This window comes from Oryzias latipes, chromosome 8 (assembly GCF_002234675.1).
Source record: "Oryzias latipes chromosome 8, ASM223467v1".
Taxonomy (NCBI): domain Eukaryota; kingdom Metazoa; phylum Chordata; class Actinopteri; order Beloniformes; family Adrianichthyidae; genus Oryzias; species Oryzias latipes.
The window spans coordinates 5427763-5446279 of record NC_019866.2 but is presented as its reverse complement, the minus strand read 5'-3'; the positions used below and the strand labels follow the sequence as shown (position 1 = coordinate 5446279).

The 18517-nt window shown below is 40.6% G+C and overlaps 1 protein-coding gene across 1 annotated transcript in view; it reads left to right on the top strand.

The window, feature by feature from the left end:
- The window catches only part of LOC101167210 (gap junction gamma-1 protein), a 44848-nt gene extending 27203 nt beyond the window's left edge, over nt 1-17645 (top strand). The window contains exon 2 of the mRNA XM_023957409.1: nt 12456-17645. Within this exon, the coding sequence (XP_023813177.1) occupies nt 12510-13961 (1452 nt within the window). The 5' untranslated portion in view covers nt 12456-12509 and the 3' untranslated portion in view covers nt 13962-17645. The remainder of the gene's footprint in view (nt 1-12455) is intronic.
- Nucleotides 17646-18517: the final 872 nt, after the last annotated feature.

Here is an 18517-nt window from a genome sequence, read left to right as displayed (position 1 = left end):
CGGTCTGAGTCAACGTTTCTTTGGCAACTATTCACAAATCAGGAGTGAGCTTGTTGGAACTGCTACTTTTTCAAAGTGGGCTTGGGAGAATCATTTCAGCGTTTTAAACATTTGGACACAAGATCATTTAGTTTTATTGAGGCATCTGATTGACCAGTTTATAACTTGAATAACTTGTACTACAGAAAAATATCATTAAAAAAAAGTCGGGTTTTAGATTTGTTATACATCTAAACCTGATAGTAGTGATTATAAACTTCCAGCAACTTGTTGCTTTATGATGCTTGATGAATTTACTCCCCCCCCCCTCTTCTATAATCACCCTCTTACCCCCCCTCTCTCTAACATCCCTCTCTCTCCGCTTCTTTTCTTTTTTGTCCAGTCCATCAAAACGGTTACAGATATAATTAATATGAATAAAGTTTATTCTAAATTACAAAAGGGGTTTATTTAAATATACATCTGGTTTGTCAGAAGATTCATAACCTCTGTTGTAAAAGTAAAATATGTCCCACACAGAGGCCTTCAGCTCTCATCTGTTGGCTCAGCTGTTGGACAGGACAAAAAAAAAAAAAGGTCGGATTAGCAAGTACAGGTTAAAAAAAGGTAACAAAGGATGAATGGTTATTCCATGAAGAATTTTAATTAATTTATTAATGCCTCTGGTGACCTTGCCTCCCACCAGAGGCAAGGTGGGGTTCAGTGTCTTGCCCAAGGACACTTCACAACATGGGCATGCAAGGCAGGAATCGAACCTGCAATCTTACAATCATGGGTCAACCGCCCTACCGCTGCACCACGGCTGAGGATAAAAGTAAAAGCAGAAGTGCGCATCAGTTGTCAGGCAAACTGCTGGGATTACACAATTTAAGCAGCTCCAATCCTCGATCCATCCACGGATGATGCCTGCTTTGACAGGCACGTACTCACTTTTTCTGAAGGCTGCTTATTGTGTGCCGTTGGAATTTAAAATGCAAGCAGATTTACAAAACTGCAGCGTTGATAAGTCGCTTCCTGCGCTGAGCCTGGAAGATGTTGCTGCTTTGTTGTGGTGTAAAATGAAAAATGAACACAGCATGACATAATCCTTATGACTCCAAACCGACTGCGACGGCAGGAATTTGTATGGATGAGATATGTATATCATCTCGTTCGTGTGGTGGATAACTCTAAATTTTTTATTTACATGAAGCGCTGATACAGATATCTTAGGAGGGGAGTCCATTGATGAAGATTTCCACCCCAGGAAGAAATATTTGTAGCTTTTTATGTCTCGTGTTAATATTATTATCATTTAATGTTTAAGTTTAACTCACATAATCTGCCCAGAAAATTGCTTTATCTTGCAATAAACACAAGTTTTGAAAAAAACACAGAACCTTGTCTGCTGGCAAATGTAGAAAAGCTGTATTGGGAGCTGTTGATCTGCAGTGGAACCTATACCTTTAAGCTCCCCCCTACCTACCGTTCGTTTTGGTAGGTAGTGTTAATACATTTAACTGATTGCATATCACAAAATATCTCTAAATATGATTTTTGAAAGCAGATTTTGCATTTTTTTGTATTTTCATGATGCATGCAGCACACATTAAAGAACCATCAAACAAAGCTCCAGAGGAGAACGCATTTCTTTAGTTGTTAGAAACACTGATGACGATCCTCATCAGAAAAAAAATCTCTAAAGTAACAAAAATGAGAAAATCTGAACAGTTTATTTTAAGGGTGTATTCAGACTGGAAAAGTCCGCTGGTTGTGTCCTGAACCTTGCAAACCTTGGTCTGTATTCAGACTTTTTTCAACCAGAGGTTTCTATTTTAAACCAAAGCTTGTAAAAGTACACAATTAAAGAAATCATTGGCCAGGTATTACGAGCAAGAAAGACAAAGAGTAATGGCAGTCCTATGCCTTGCAGTGCTTGTCATGATAAACTTTACATTTTGTCAACCAATTCTGAACGTCCGTATCAAAGTCAGGTACAGCACTTTTTACTCGCTTTTTTGGTATGATGGAGGCATGCTGCAAGGTGGTTACTGAGGAGATGGCAACTAGGAAGGTATGCGGATAGGTTTTTTATTACAGATAGATTGACAGAAAACACAGAATGAGAAGCAATATGCATCACGTTAAAATTTGTTTTAATGAGCCTAAATTCATCCGACCAAATCTCATTGAGTTGCTGTGTCTCATCATTGCTTCGCTACTGTGTTTACATCCTGTAATGACTGGCTACGGTGGCCATTTTGGTCCAGTTGTTAAGCTCCAGGCACGGAGCCTATTCAGGCTGAGGAAACACAGAAAAACAGAGCTCAGTCCAATTGGAAATTAACCGGGATCACCTTGGTCCGGTTCCTGGTCCTGGACCAGGTTCCGCTTGGGTATACTCAGACTGAAAATGTGTTTTAGATTATTGAGAAAACGAACTGTGGTCCATTTTAAGCAAACCAAATGTGTCTAATCTGAATACACCCTAAATTATTGTGGGGTAAGAATAATTTATTATCCTGGGGTTACTGTGGAATTATAGGTGTTAGTAAAAAAAAAAAAAAGCAAAACTGTAACTTCCTGTTTGAAGCTGGTTTGAAATCAAAAGTATCTGCCGAGTCAGGCTAACTCGAATCTTCACCTTCCAATTCCTCCAATCAAAAGCAGTCCAACCTAAAAAAAACAATAGAATACACAACTGCAAACGCTTTTATGTGGTGAAACATATTATTTATAACACCTGTAATTTTTAGGAACATCATCAATTTGTTAAGGGGTGTGGTCTTTTGATTGACACACCAGTGAATTCTAAGCAATAAAGTGGTCTCGCTGGATGTATTCCAACAACTGTTAGGCTTGTTTGTCCTGCTTATCATTCTGTTTAAAAGGTCAGCGACCCCCATATCTGACAATCTGGCTTCAGAAAAAAAATCTGCCCATCGCAAACCAAGAAATTATACCTTCTTTTCTTCTGTGTGCGTTCATCAGACATAGCCAACAAAGATGACAAACATGTTGAAGAACTCTGGTCAAACACTGACTAATTCCCTCTTTAAACATTGAGCTATCACTGCTGATTCACAGAACACTGACTGACTGACTGATGATTATTGCGATTAGTGTCAACACCACCAACAGGTCTCATTAAAAATTCTTCACCAAATCATTTACATCAGATGAGAAGAACAGCATGTCAAACCATTAACACGCGGAAAACTCATTTCACAGCTTCTCAACTTAAAAATTAAAGTCTAAACATTTGATAGCAGACATTAAAGACAACGTTTTGAACTCTGCACGACGTGACGTGTACTTTAAGAGGATTTACTGGCTGATTTCTCTCTGTGTGTGACACTCAAATGTGCTGATGACAGAGAATAGAGACGAGAAAAAAGAGGCAGAGTCCAGTCTTAATTTGTGTGAGCACCTCTGGTGAGTGGATTTAGAAAATATCAAAATGAACATCTTTATTGTTCAAAGTGTTTCAAGATTATGAGTCGGCGATGGAGCAAAGGGGGCAGAAACTGATGAGGATTATGAAGTAGGAACGCCTCAGAGTTCACGCCATCTTCTCGTGGATTTCAACAGACATTTCTCGCTTCCAGATTGACTTATATCGTCGTTCTGTCATTCTTTTGTTTGTCAAAAGTCTACTGGCACGACAAAACAGGCACGACCAAAGTAATTTGCAACAACCACTAGAGATTTTTGCAAAAACAACTTCTTAAAATGTGCTCCTATATTATTTCTCCAAGAATCTTGATGCTGACTGCAAATTTGATATTTCATTAAGGAAAGATTTATTTGTGTTACCTTTCTCGCATTGAGACGTCGAGATGCAATTAGTTTTAAGCTTCTTCCTTTTGTGGTTGGCCATAATACAGCTTGATCAATAACTTCATAAACAGAGACAAAAAAATGAAAGAATGAAAGAAGAAATGCTCCCTAACGTCTTCATTCCCTCTCTCCTGCAGCAGCTCCCCCCATTTCAAAAACTAAAACCAGTCACAGCCGACAGCAGGCTGAGTGACAGAACCCAGACACAACCAGTGTCTCTGCTTGGTGCGTTCACTGGGCTCTGAAACTTAGAACGTTAGCAGACCTCAACTCAGTCCGCTATAGGGCTGCACGATATGAGGAAAACTTGCGATATGAGTGATTAATATTGCGATAACGATTTAATTTCCGGTATATAAACAAATAGCGAAACAACCAAAAACATAATTTCAATTTCATTGCAACAGTTTCAGAATTACACTCCAAATGACCCTCGTCGACATAGGAGGGGAACATCTAACATGAAAGGGCTCCATCTGATTGGTCAACAACGTTAAAGGACCTATCCGATTGGTCAAATGCATAAAGGGATTTATTCGATTCGTTAAATAACTCAAGCTGCCATAAGATTATTTTAGAACATTTAAGGTAACCATTTATTGCAATTTTTGCTGTCTTTTGCGATATGCATATTGCACAGCCTGATCTTGCGATAACGATAAATTTGCGGTATATTGTGCAGGCCTAGTCCGCTACAATATTTTTGCCTTTAAATTCATGAATGGTTGTCTCTCTCTACATTCTGGACTCTTTGGCAGCCCCGGTCTCCACCCGGAGCGAAGCTTTGGAATGGTCTGGCATCTAACCACCATCTATGTTTTAGGGCAGGGGTTGGCAAACTACACTCCAAAGGCAATATGATTCTGATTGACTGAGAAGAAGGCAGACTGTTTTGCTATTGGTTACTTTAGCTAGAACTCCCTGAAAATAGCACCAAATTTGTTTGCATTATTGAGCAAAACAAAAGATCTGATCCTGATTGAAGATCATGTAAATGTGTCAAACTGGACACATTCTATACAGGAGACACGGCACAGAGGAGATTGATTGACAATATCTACAGCTTTAAGGATGCACGTAAAGAAAATGCATGTAAAATGTCTGAAAAAAATCCATGAGACAGCATAAGGTGAACTGTGATTGCAAGGTAGCTCTGTCATAAAAGAGCACCAGCACAGTTTTGTCCTAAACATTTACTTGCAAATCATTTCTGTTAGATGGAGTCTTAAGGAAAGATGTTCAAATTTCACCCAAGGCACACACTTTTGTGGACCCTGTTGTCTTCAGAAATTAAAAAATCAAATGAAAACAAACCATTCTTTTCTTGTGACTGCAGAAGTTTTCTATTAAACGAGATCACATTTCAATAGCAAAACTGCTGCAATTAGTTTGACAAGTGTCACAACTGGGGAGGCAATGATGCAACATAGAAGCAAGCATCTCCCCAGTTCTGTAATGTTTCACAGGCATAAATTCAAAATTAGCATATATTTTTCTAAGAGTAGTAGTTTTATTATTTAAAAAGTATTTGGTAATTTTGCAGGGAAATATGTGGTTTAACAAGTCATTTAGTATCATTTTTTAAGATTAAGTGATGACTGGATCAGATTTAAAGCATTTTTTTGAAGTGTAACGTGAGATTTAGTTGCTGTAAGTATAATTGAAAGGGATTTACACTTTCCATTCTACTTTTTGATTCAAAAAGTACTCAGTAAAATGAAAGTTTCAATCTACACAGCAGTTAAAAGCACATTACCATCCTTTTCTAAGGTTCTTGTCTTCCACTCATCCCATCAGGAGGCCGAAGGTTTCTCCAGCCTCTACCTCCAAAACCAAAAGATCTTTCTCCTTCTGCACTATCGCTGTCTTTCAGTCCCAGACTCCTCCATCTTTCACTCCGCCGACGGGCTTTAAAATCCCACCACCTCTCTTCATCATCACCACCCCCAACCATGACCCAGTTGCCAGGGGATGAGAGGGTGAGGACGATTGCGAGTACCACAGGGAGAGAGGCAAGATGCTCAGCCTCCCTTACCCATCATCCTTTCAGGCGAGGCTCACACTTGGTTAAGCACAGACACTGATGCTGCTCATTGGAGAGCGACCGGGGCTTTGTGTGTGTGTGTGTGTGTGTGTGTTTTGAGTTTTTTGTTGTTTGGACATCAATGTTGATTTTAGGTCAGGGCTAATTGATGTCGTACAAGGTTACCAGTATGTGAAAAGGGGCTGAGTGATGGGGTGGAGATGGGCGGGGGGCTCATATTAAGAAGGAAGGCACCCAGGCTCTAACACCTGGCGGAGGAGCAGAGTAAGTATGCTCGTTCAGCTTCTTACTTGTGTGAGTTCTGTCATTTGATTTGGCTAAAGCTCCTTTTAAAACATTTTTGATGAAACAACAAGCTTTATGAAATTCTATCATCAAAAATGTTCATTTTGAGGTTTTTTCTTCTAGGAATCAAGCAAAATTGAAGGCACAGATGCTCACAAACAGGCATTGCCTGCCTCACAGATTCCTCCTGTAACATATGGAACCAGTTTTTTACTTGTGTTTCTGCCCTTTGGACACCATTAATGAGGGACTCTTTGTTTCCTGTTGTAGAGAAAGGCATGCTCATTGAAAAAGTGCCTTTCTGTAGAAGAGAGCGTCTCTCTTAGCCATTGTCTTCACCAGAGAAGCCGGGAATCTTTTTGATCACTGCTCAAAAGACCTTTTATTTTATTACCTCTGTAGTGAGATGTTTTTGCTATGTCTTCTGATGGAGTTCTTTCAAATCCAGAGGCCCAAAGTGGGCTGCACTGTCTCAACTCTTTGGAATTTATAGTTTATTTATCTTTTGTGGCTGTGTGCATTCATCTCCCTCACAAGTAAGTTTAAAACTTGTGTTTTTGTATGAAAGCTTGCAGTCTGGTAAAGATTAGTGCATGAAACGATAAACACGTCTGATAAATCTCTGTAGGCGGACTTGATGCAAAGTCAGACATCTCTTTGCAAAGTTTCTGCTCGGAAAGAAAAAGACTGCCAGAAAATGTTGATAAGCGTTCCATCTTAGGCTGCCTGGGGTTTCTACATGATTTGAACATCTCTGCACGCCTAACAAAGAAGCAAATCCAGTGTTTCAGAGGAAGAGAAAAACTCTTTGAGCCCCTCAAGCAGCGGCTGGTCCTGCTTTCTACCGTTACTGTTATATCTTAGGAAAACCAAGCTTGCTAACTTTTCTTAAAAAAGAAATAAAGATTTCATTGTGGTCTCCTAATATTAGAAAAAAAATCCAGATTCTTATCTGCAGCTTACGATCCAGAGGCTTGTAGCGGACAGATGGTTGTGTGTGTGTGAGGGTCTGGGCATCAGTGCGAACGCCACTGGCAGAACAGACGTAGGAGCGCTCGTGTACTCCTTTGAAACAGTTGCTGCAACTTTTGTTCAACCACAGGAAGAAGTTGGTGTTTATCAAGAAGCCTAAAGCAGTTACAGAATGTACACCAAAAACTGAATCTTAAGAACATAAAAAAGGCCGCTGCTTCAAGTAAAATTGTATTATTTTTTTGTTGTGCAAGAGAAATAAACTCATCAAGACAGTTTTTCATTAGTCAAAATATCTTAGTTTGAGTTTTAGGGAATGGAAATTTTTTGGTCGAACCCATTTTTCTTGGCAGATTGTTAAAACTAATTAAAACTAAAGACAAAACCCAAAAAGTTACAAAAATTAAAAAGTAAAATAAAACAATATATATATAATAAATGAGATAGTAAATTATTTACATTGATAAAAATAAAATACACCATTCAAGATGTGTCAAAGACCTGGAAATAAGAACTTTTTAGAAGTTTTTTTTTTAAATGGTCAGTTAAATTAAATTAATAACTATTAAATTAAATTTGATTTGATATGTTTTAAAAGTTATTTAGCATACATTAGCGCTCATGTTCAAATTTGGATGGCAAAACAACAAATATTAGACAGAAATTCTGCCTTTCTGAAGCCCTCAGGGGTTGATTTTGTATGTTATAAAAATCTTTCCGTATAACAAAAGAAACATCCTTAAATAACTTGTTTAAAGCTCATCATTCTGAAATTGGTCAAAAGATAAAAGAAGACTGATAATCGTTTAACTTAAAATTAATAAAAAACGTCAAAAAAGAATTTAACTTGTAATTCAATGGAAAATCTGTCTGAGCAGGTAGAAAAATCTGCAAACCACAGGAGAAAACCTCAGTCGTATAAAAATAAATGAGGAGTGTTTTGAAGGCATCGGTCCAACAGCGCATCAGTATGAGCAGCGACCAAATCAATCTTGGCTGAAGAAGGTGCTGACGTGGTCTTTCCCTGGATCAGCTTCCGATTCTTTACCATCCATCTCTAAATATAGAGCAATAGGTTTCATAACGTCGTGGATGCAAAAACGAGCTCCAATAAGTTTAATTAGTCTGCAAATATAGATATTTGTATGCCTCACTTGACTTAACTTCAACTTGAGGCAATTAAATCCATTAGACTTGCATGCATTCATCATAGTCCTGTTTTTTTTCTTATTTACAGTACATTTAGTTTCCCAGTTGCCCTTAGCCTGTTCCTTCAGACATGAACAAAGTGTTGTGTGTGCATGTCTGCTTTTGTGAATGCCTTCCAATCCCAACTGGGCTACTTTAGTGTTTATGTGGACAATTAAGTGGGATACTGCAAAGAACATACGGTTCTACATTTGCAGGCGGTCACGATGATGACCTCTGATCTCCATAAGTCATATTATTTTACAATATTTTTTTCTCCTGCTATTGTTAACAAGAAATATTTATAACTGCTCATAAAAACTAGATTTTCCACCTCAACGCAAATAAGGATGCCCCAAACCCACATGGGGGCCAAAGTCTTTGCAAGTCCCCAGCCTGGATAAAAAACAGGGTTGTGTTAGGAAGGGCATCAGGGTTAAATGACGTTGCCACAAACCAACTGTGCTCAGTGAAAGCTGTGGCGACCCCGGAAGTGACAAGCCGAAAGGTGAAAAACTATGTAAAAACTGGGTGAAACATAAAAAATACAGAAAAAACTGCCTGATGTCACAAAGAGAAAACTGATGGGCTTGTTGCACCTTAATCTATAGCTGCACAAAAGTCTCCTTGATGGTGCACACACAAAAACTCAAGTTAGGGTTATGGATTTGTGTCCCAACGTACCTGCAGTCACACAGATCAGAGATTGTCTCATCACGGCTGCAGTCTCCAGGTGTTCCCACACGTGCGTTTTACTCTGCGAGTCACCAAGGTAAATAAAAAGCACCTTAACTCACCCTACCTTCCTTCTCCTGGTAGTCGCCCTCTGTTGAAAAAGGGACATTGTGTTTTCGTGCTTGCTGAGGTTCCTGCATATGTCAGAGTGAGAGTGGATTGTCCCATCTGGGAGTTTGTCTGTGAACTACATCTGGCAGCACGTCTCTGTGGGTCCCGAGGGATGAAACCCGGCAAACGAGGGGATTCCCGCTGTCATGCTGACTGTCATTGGAGCGTTGTCTTTTTGAGTCATTACGTGAGATCCTGATGTGGAGATTTTCCCCCTCAGCAAATCATCTTATTGGCCTTTAACCCTGTACAGTTTTTGTAGGAGCTCAGCTGTATGAGGGAGACTGATGGACTGTAACTGCCCACTGTGTGGAAACAATAGTGTTTTTTTAAGACCCACTTAGAACATCTTTTTAGCTCATTTCAAAGGATTCCCTGTGGTCTTTTAAATATGATCATGCCGTTGTTGAGAGCTCTTGGTTTATACACTCCCCTGCTAGCCCCTCACACCCCCAGCCTAACATAGGTGCAACACAAATGGCGAGCAATATTGGAGCCATCCAGCCATACAGTTTAGTACCAGATCAGATGAGGAAAATGAAGATGTACATGGATGGATCCAGTCGTCTGCAAGTGGAAGCATCAGAATGGAGCGAAGCAGGGAACTTGTGGCACACCCAGCATATTTTTTACACGACAAATACGCACTTTTTTAAACTGCATTTTTTCATCTGCTCCTGATACACAATGATTTGAAAAAAGAAGTGCAAATTTGAGCTTAATTGTCTTGGTAATGGATTTTTCTGAGTATAACATGTGATTTTTTTTTTTTGCATAGTTTGGCTTGGGGTGCGACTTATACTCAGGTGCAACTTGTACATGATTATTTAAAGATAAATAGCAAAATCCACCAGAGGGCACTAATGGTGTGTGTCAGGTTTGGCGGCATTGTTCCAGAGCGACACATAGGATGAAGAATTTAACGAATTTAGTGATTTGAAGAAATAAAGAGCAAATAAAGTTTAGTTGACTTGTTAGCATGTTCTTTATATAACGGTTATCTGAATAATTGTTCATCTATTGTGCTAATACATGACATTCCTCCAATGTTTCATTAAGCTAAATTGGCATGAGTGTGTTACAGTAGTGAAGAGTGCATATATATTATGATTTGCCTTTCAAGAAATGTCTGTTCTTGTTTCCATATTTGTTGACTAAATGTAGATAAATGTTTTTTTTCTCCATTTTTTTTTAAAGTTTTTGGCTTTTGCGTCTTATAATTTACACCAACCTTTAGTCCAAAAAGAGGGATATGTGTCCTCCATCATCAAAAATTTGCACAAGAACATAATAAAAACAACAAAAACACAATTTTCATCAGAGTGGATCTTTAACCTCTTACGTTAATTTTTGAGCCAACCCTCTAAACATGTAGTCACATGGCTCCAGTAAAACAGAATTAACTACTGTGGTAATATAACCCAAAATGTGATGTTGACACATGTGGATGCCAGATCCTGAGCGGTTTAAGCAAATTAATTAAAAAGAAAATCCTACAGTCTTCTTGCGTGACACTCTTTCCACCAATTTTCTTTTGTTTACTCTTCATATTGACGTAGCAGACAGAAGGCCTGCATGCCGTGTCTGTGTACTGCTGTTCAGAAGTGACTCATTCTCCAAAGTTAATGCACTGAGTCAGCTTCTTACCCCAAACTGCCCCACTAGCTCCCTCAGACATAAATAGGATGAGAAGGCAAAATGCCAGACTATATGTTACTGAGAAAACAGGTAGATTAAAGCCAGCCAGCTCAGAGAAAAAAAAGTCCAAACTACCTTAGAGCCAACAAGGTTTCCCCCAAAACAGAGAAGAAGGGAATTTAATATAATTATTCCTAAAAATTAAGCTACAAAATATAATAATAATAATAAACATAATCCAATCAATCACAACATTATATAGATAAATATGTTTAAACTATCAAGTAAAAGATGTAGCTTTTGTTTTGCATTTCTTGTTGAATCACAAACAAGAACTCAACAGCAGCCATGAGGAGTTTTGAAATCAAAGATGATGTAACGTGGGAAACTCAGGAGGAGCTCGGCTAAGACGAGGCGCTGCTGTGGCTCACGCTTTCGGGGACCTCTGTGTTTGCTCTGGCCATGTGCTGCTTACTCATACGTGTCTGTCACAGACACAGTCAGAGCTGCTCTCACAAGGACTTCACTGCACTCTCGTTTTTGCCAGATTGCACCCAGTTAAGGCTGCTGCGCGGTCACATGCTCGAGCAAGCATGCTCGCTCAGAATTCCTCACATCTATCTTCTCAGGCATGTCCTTTTATGGTCAAAGGGATCAATACTTGTGTTAGACTGCAAGTGCTATTTAAAACATTCCCACTCTGCTACCAGAGACCCAAAGCAGGAGGCAGGGAGGTTCTGCTGTAAATAGATTTCCCCTTTGATTGTGTTCCTTAGCTCAGAACATAATCCCAAGCTAACATTCTTAGTCTAATTTAACAAAAACCCAGTGTCTTTGTGTGGAGCAAAGTTCTGTGGAGGTGCCATATTTATCCCCAAAGCTGCCCAGAGGGACAGCCGGATCTGGGTTCAGCTCCACTGCCTGAGCTAATGTGGCTCTGCTGTCTGCAATCCTGCTTGAATGCTTTGTGCCCGGCCACCTGCTGATTCTGCTGGTGTGGTTGGACTGCCGGGAGCCAGGACCTAACCTACATAGGCAACACGTCCCTCCTCCAAGAGCTGCACGAACACACAGCAGAGCACAAGGCCGTTCACCTCCCAACCAGAACAATCCAGTGAAGTTACCACAATCCTGAAAACTGCACCTCACACAGAAGAAGGCTCGCTAAGAGGATTTATTTCCTCCAAAAGAGATAGGCTGTTGAATAAAATGAGTGTGTGTGTGTGTTTGGTGATAGCAAATTCCCCATTTGGATTCTTTTGCCTCCTTCTCCGTGCTGCTTGATGGTATTTTTTTAATACTGTTATCCTCTTTCAAGCCTGTTTGCTCTCCTAATTCCCTAAAAAGCCCAAAGTTGACAGCAACCTCTCAGTTATGAGCTGATTTCAACTTCAGCTGCAAGGAGCAATGGAGCAAATTACGGACCTATCGATTGCTCAGCTTAAAGAGCAACATTTTAATTAAAACAGACTTTGTGTCACTCTCTTTTACATCTTCCCTCTGAACTTGCAGAACAGTGTCTGTTTCCAGTGGGATTAAAGTCTTACTGAGTAACATTTGAATAAGTCTTTCTGAGCCAAAATGTTTCCAGTAATGGAAATGAAGTCTTTATTTTGAACTCACTCATTCTTCTTTTTTTTTTTTTTGCTGTCTTTCTTTGCAGAGTCTGTGAGCAGGTGACAGAGGGACACTGTCTGCCCCACTGTCCAGCGACACCATGAGCTGGAGCTTCCTCACGCGGCTGCTGGAGGAGATCCACAACCACTCCACCTTCGTGGGGAAGCTGTGGCTCACTGTGCTCATCGTCTTCCGCATTGTTCTCACTGCTGTTGGGGGAGAGTCCATCTACTACGACGAACAAAGCAAGTTTGTCTGCAACTCAGGCCAACCGGGCTGTGAGAACGTCTGCTACGACGCCTTTGCTCCCCTGTCTCACGTTCGTTTCTGGGTTTTTCAAATCATTTTGGTGGCTATGCCTTCTCTCATGTACATGGGCTACGCCATCAACAAGATTGCACGGTTAGAGGAAGCAAAAGGGGGATCGGCAGCGGTCAGAACGGGCGGAGGAGGCTACACACACAGAAAACCCAGGAAAATCTGCTTTGGAGCAAATCAGCACAGAGGCATTGAGGAAACGGAGGGAGATCAGGAGGATGATCCCATGATCTATGAGGTGCCAGAGATCGAGCCGCCAAAACGGCCAAGGGATCCGCTCCAGCCCACACCCAGACCCAAAATACGGCATGACGGGCGTAAGCGCATTCGTGACGAAGGGCTGATGCGGGTCTATGTACTGCAGCTGGTGACTCGAACTGTACTGGAGGCAGGCTTCCTCACAGGTCAATACCTGCTGTATGGTTTCCGTGTGAAGCCCGTGTTTGTGTGTTCGGGTAAGCCTTGTCCCCACAGCGTCGACTGCTTTGTGTCGCGGCCTACAGAGAAAACCATCTTCCTGCGCATCATGTATGGGGTCACCGTCCTTTGCCTCACTCTCAATGTCTGGGAGATGCTCCATTTAGGCATTGGCTCAATATATGATATTCTTCGACGGCGACGTTGTCCTCCTCAGGAAGATGAGTACCAGCTGGGCTTGTTGGGCACAAATGGTGCCGGGGAAAGCTCTGTTGGTGGGACGGGGCCTGAGGCGGGATCTGAGGAAGGGGTGGGTGGGGATGGCGCTGCCGATTACGTTGGCTACCCCTTCTCGTGGAACACCCCATCGGCTCCACCGGGCTACAACATTGTTGTGAAGCCAGAGCAGATGCCGTACACGGACCTCAGCAATGCCAAGATGGCATGCAAGCAGAACAGGGCTAACATTGCTCAAGAGGAGCAGCAGCAGTTTGGCAGCAATGAGGACAATTTCCCCACTGGAGGAGAAGCTCGCGTGGCTCTCAACAAAGACATGATCCAGCAAGCTCATGAACAACTGGAAGCAGCAATCCAAGCCTACAGTCAACAGCACCGAGCAGAGGAACAGCTTGGAGACAACCAAGACGACAAGCCCCAGAGTAACATTATCCAGGCTCAACCGCAGCCACATTCTCAGCCTCAGAAAGAACGTAAGCATAGGGTCAAGCATGCGAAAGGGGGCAGCAGTGGAGGAGGCAGCAGCAGCAACAGCAGTAGCAGCAAATCAGTGGAGGGCAAACCCTCTGTATGGATTTAACCCCAAATCAAAGAAGGATGAGGGGCTGTTGCAGACTTTCTGGGATACCCAAGCACCACAGTGCCTTAAAGAATCCTGCAGGCTGGAGAAGATGTGAAGAAAGGTGTGTAGCAACATGAACATGTGATGGAGCAGCTGACAAGTTCTTTGTCTGGGCTATCACTGTCTAACTTGAAAAAAATCACACAGAGGATGTTAGACTGGAGTTTGTCGTTTACATGTCTTGTCGTTTGAAGACCTCAAGTAGATCATTGACATCCTTTGTCTTCCTGTTCCTCATTTCCTAGTAATTCAGCTTTGGAAAATAATGAGGTTTCTAGTAATTACATTAAACCCAGATCTGACTCAGCACATTTTCCTCTACAAATAACTACATAAACAAATACAAAACAAAAAAAGAACAAAACAAAGCATCATTGCAGTAAAGTGGTCCCTAATGCTGAGCTGAAGCCATGATTGCATGCTTGTCATAAAATTCCATTACTGTATGGATGTGAATTGCAGTTTAATGGAAGTCTTAAGCTGTGACTTGATGCTTCAGAGGGACCATCATCTTCCTGAAAGCCGTGTCCTGTCAGTTATGTTTATGCTTTCTCCACAGCACCTTTACAACCGAAATTAAACCTTTTGCATTTTCCGATGACACCAGCTGCTACTCAGGAACCGCTGAGTAAGGCGGGTGGATCTCAAAAAGTCAGAGAAACATTTTTAGGAGCAAAGTTTGTATAAAATCCAGTTTTTATTGTTCTAGGACATGAGGAATCAGTGCTTCACTGTTGCTCCATCTGCCTTGCCGTTGACTGCCCCCTGGTGGTTTCTTCATCGTCTGCGGAGTAGATGCCAATACTACCTACATCCTCAACCAGCTGAACCCTGACTGTTTTTTTTTCTGAAGACATGACATGTCTCGCCTATGTCTTCCCAAGCTTGGTGTTAGACTCACACGGTTTTACGTCACCGCCTTGTGATGGAAACAGTTCCATGTCACTCTGCTAGAACAAAGTGAGACCAAACACTGTTTGTGAGATGCAAGTGTCAGTGCCAAGATTTTACACCACGCTGCTATGAAGCTTGGTTGTTTGCAGCTTTGGAATAATGTGGCCATCTTACTCCAGCCATGGAACTATGCCTATGTGAGACCAACGGTTTTGTAAAAACCTTTTTTATGACAATGTTGCTAATTGGAATGAGATTTTAAATGAAAAAAAAAAAAAACATCTACTACAAAATGGAGTCAGTTTTTACGTTCGAAGCAGTGTTTTGTATAAAAGCGCTGTTTTTGAATTTTTGTAAATTAAAAAACAAGTTGAGATCTTTGAAAACTGAGTTCCCTAAATGTGTATTTATAGTAGTTGTGATTTGAATTGCCTTCCATTTGTTTAAAAAGGGAATTATTTTTATAACGTGTAGGGGAAAAAAGGCCTTGTTTTCCTTGTTTGTTCAAGTTTTTTGTTCAAGTTCAGTATTTGATGTGAGTGCAAGTTTCACCATAAAGAAGAGTCTGATTACAAACACATTTGTGAAGTTTTTTTAGGGCGTGAGGCTGTGGGGAGGGGTGGTAGCCAAAACCCAGAGAGAAGCCAGCCAGCCAGCAGCAGGCAGACATAAAATCACCCGCAGTGGTTTATACAGCTGTCACCAAAATGCAGATTGACGCTCATTACAAAGATGTCACCATGATTTCTACAGGCTACAAGTAATTTTATGGTTGTTTGCCCAAACTGTGTCATTCTTTTACCCTAAAGGCCAATCAATCCTTATTAAAGTCGTCCCCTCAAAATCAAGTGTCTGAGGAAGTTACTGCTGTTTTAGTGGAGGGATCAACAGAAATATGACATTTGTCTGAAAAAGAGATTTAAAGATTTCAACCTCGTGTTGCCAAAAATGTTTGGACGAGTCCTTGTTTTATGAAAAAATAAGGGTTTTCACACACAAAAAAGAAGCATAGTTTTGTACTTCTAATGGCAGGTTCTTGTTCCTCATTAAACAATTATAAAAAAGGGAAGAGACGTTGTTAATAAGTAAAAAAAGGCTTTTTATTTGCTTGTTTGAGCAAAAAAAAACCTAACATGTCAAGTTGCATTGTCTGCTACATTTGTTTAAGGTTTTTTCAATGTAATGATCAATCTGATTGGAACATTTCCAAGTGGAGGTTTATCATTTTATATTGTGTACTCTGTGTGAGTCCAAAAGTGATTTTCAAGGTAAGGCAAATATACTAAGTGCATGAGCCCTGCCTGGTAGAGATTTGCAGATTTTTCTCTTTATAGGAAACTTAAAAAAGGAGAATTAAAGGAGATGGTGCGTATTTGATGTAAAAATGTTCAGCTGGTGGGTGTGAATGTAGCAGGAAAGGCCAACGTAGACTGTATGACACAAATGCTTCCAAAGCCAAATCCAATTCCCGAAGAGGAGGCTGTGATTTGTGGTTTGGAATCGAACCATTTACTGTATATGAGAGCGGGACTGATTGACCCCTCCTCCCTGGCGTTTCAAACAGGAAGTACCCGCTGGCTCAAAGAAGCCAAAATCTCATAGACTTTTATAGAGAAGTCCCTTCATTATTTTTTTTTACACGTTCTTCCTAATTTTAATTTTTTTTTACGATATTTTTTCTGTAGTGCAAGTCATTTAAGGAATAAACTGACCAATTATGCCTCAAACGTGCCTGCTGCCCCCTATGTGCAACGTTCAAAACATTTGACAGATTTCATTTAGTCTGCTTTCAAGTGGTCAGGATGTGAATTTCCATCAAGCGAACTCCTGATTGACGAGACTGGGACCGATCACTGCTTACTGACATTGTCTGACTCTAACATGGCAACATCACAAACAATGGTGACTGAATGGATTTTATGCGGTTGGAGCCTGAAGTACGTCATTTTTTTATGGGTGACATCACACTTGCTCGGTCCAGTTCTCATGTACAGTCAGTGGATTGAACATTTGCCTTCATTCAAGCTCCGATAATGTGGTGCAAATCACACTGAGACACTAGGGGGAGACACAGGAACCAGACCTTTTTGAAGATTGTTTATAATCATTATTATTATTATTTTTATTATTATATATGTGAAAAATATGATCAGCAAAGCAAATGAAAGGCTTCCATAACTACCATAGAAGACAAGTAGATTGGTCTTTTTCTTAAGAAGGAACCCAAAACCTTTTGCCAACACAATGAGACTGAATGACATTGTTGTGGAGGGCGGGAAATGACATTTTGCACAGCTCTGTTTTGCCAACATTATTGCACAAAGTATTGTACATCTGTGAATTTTCTTTGAACTGTTTATGAGAGAGAGGTTATACGTCTTTTTATGGATCTGTTTATGGAGGATGACTGCCATCCTCAGCATCTGTCCATCCCATTAGAACAAAGTCCGTGTTCAGGTGTGAGACCGCAGCCAAGCTGTGATGTTTCCCTACGTGTTTCCTGTAGCCAGTCATGTGGAATGTGAAAAAAAAAACAGTTACAACATAGAAACTGTTGATTCATTCTTGTATTTGTGTGTTTGTGTGTCTTTCTATGCCTTTTGTAATAACATACATTTCTTTGAGTGCCGTTCTGGTATCATCTGGCCAAGATTTTTTCATATTCTCTAAAGACTACAACAGATTTGCATGTGAAAAGGGAGTATTTTCCTACAAAATAAATAAAAATGCATTTGCAATAAAGTCTCAGACGTTTGTAAGTTTTCATGCCAATTAAAAAGCTAAATAAAAAAAGAATTTGTAGGTTATTGCCGTGCTTTAAACTTAATTGCCAAAGGGTTGGAGGTCTCTAGAGTTGGGAGAACTGGTGCGCTTCAAGGTTTGGTTTGATTGGCAGAAGGACTTGGTGAAACAAGTGCTCTGTCACTCTGCAAAGAAAACTTGACTCTGAAAATGTAGGTCACAAAAATGTGGAAAGAGGTACATTAAGCATCTGATGAGAAAAACTCTGAAAGTATCTGCAAACCGAAGCTCTGAAAACTTAAAAACTGTTTTAAAATGAGTATCTGCTCGCCCCTGTTTTGTCCAATCTTCATGAAGATCCTTTTCTAACTGCCTGGAGAATTTCAAACAAAAGTGAACACACAGAGAGATTTTCCTTAGGAAATAAAAAAAAGGATGACAAAAAAAGCTCCACAGACAGATTTGCCTATGGGAACAACTGGAGTGCTGCAGCTGAATGTACAAAGGGTCACTACTGGTATGAGAAGACTTCCAGAAGCAAAATCTGAGATGACAACCTGTGGCAGCCACATTTTTAGATAATGCTTGCCTCCAAAAAGAGTCAAGCATTCATTCAGTAAATCTACTCATTGGTAGAATGCACTGACCCCACGAGAAGGGCTTTAATGCACACAACGATTCATTATGAGCATAAAGCTCTCTAGCTTTTCACAGAATCCATTCGGTGTAACCCTTGTTCTATCCTAGGCACTTTAACGTTGGGAGTTGGGTCATCTAGACCCACTAGACAGTGCTCTGAACCTTTTTCCTTCAATGATTTGTGATCTTCACTGGTGTCCATGGATTACATGAGATCTTTCCACCTTTATCCTCCTTTG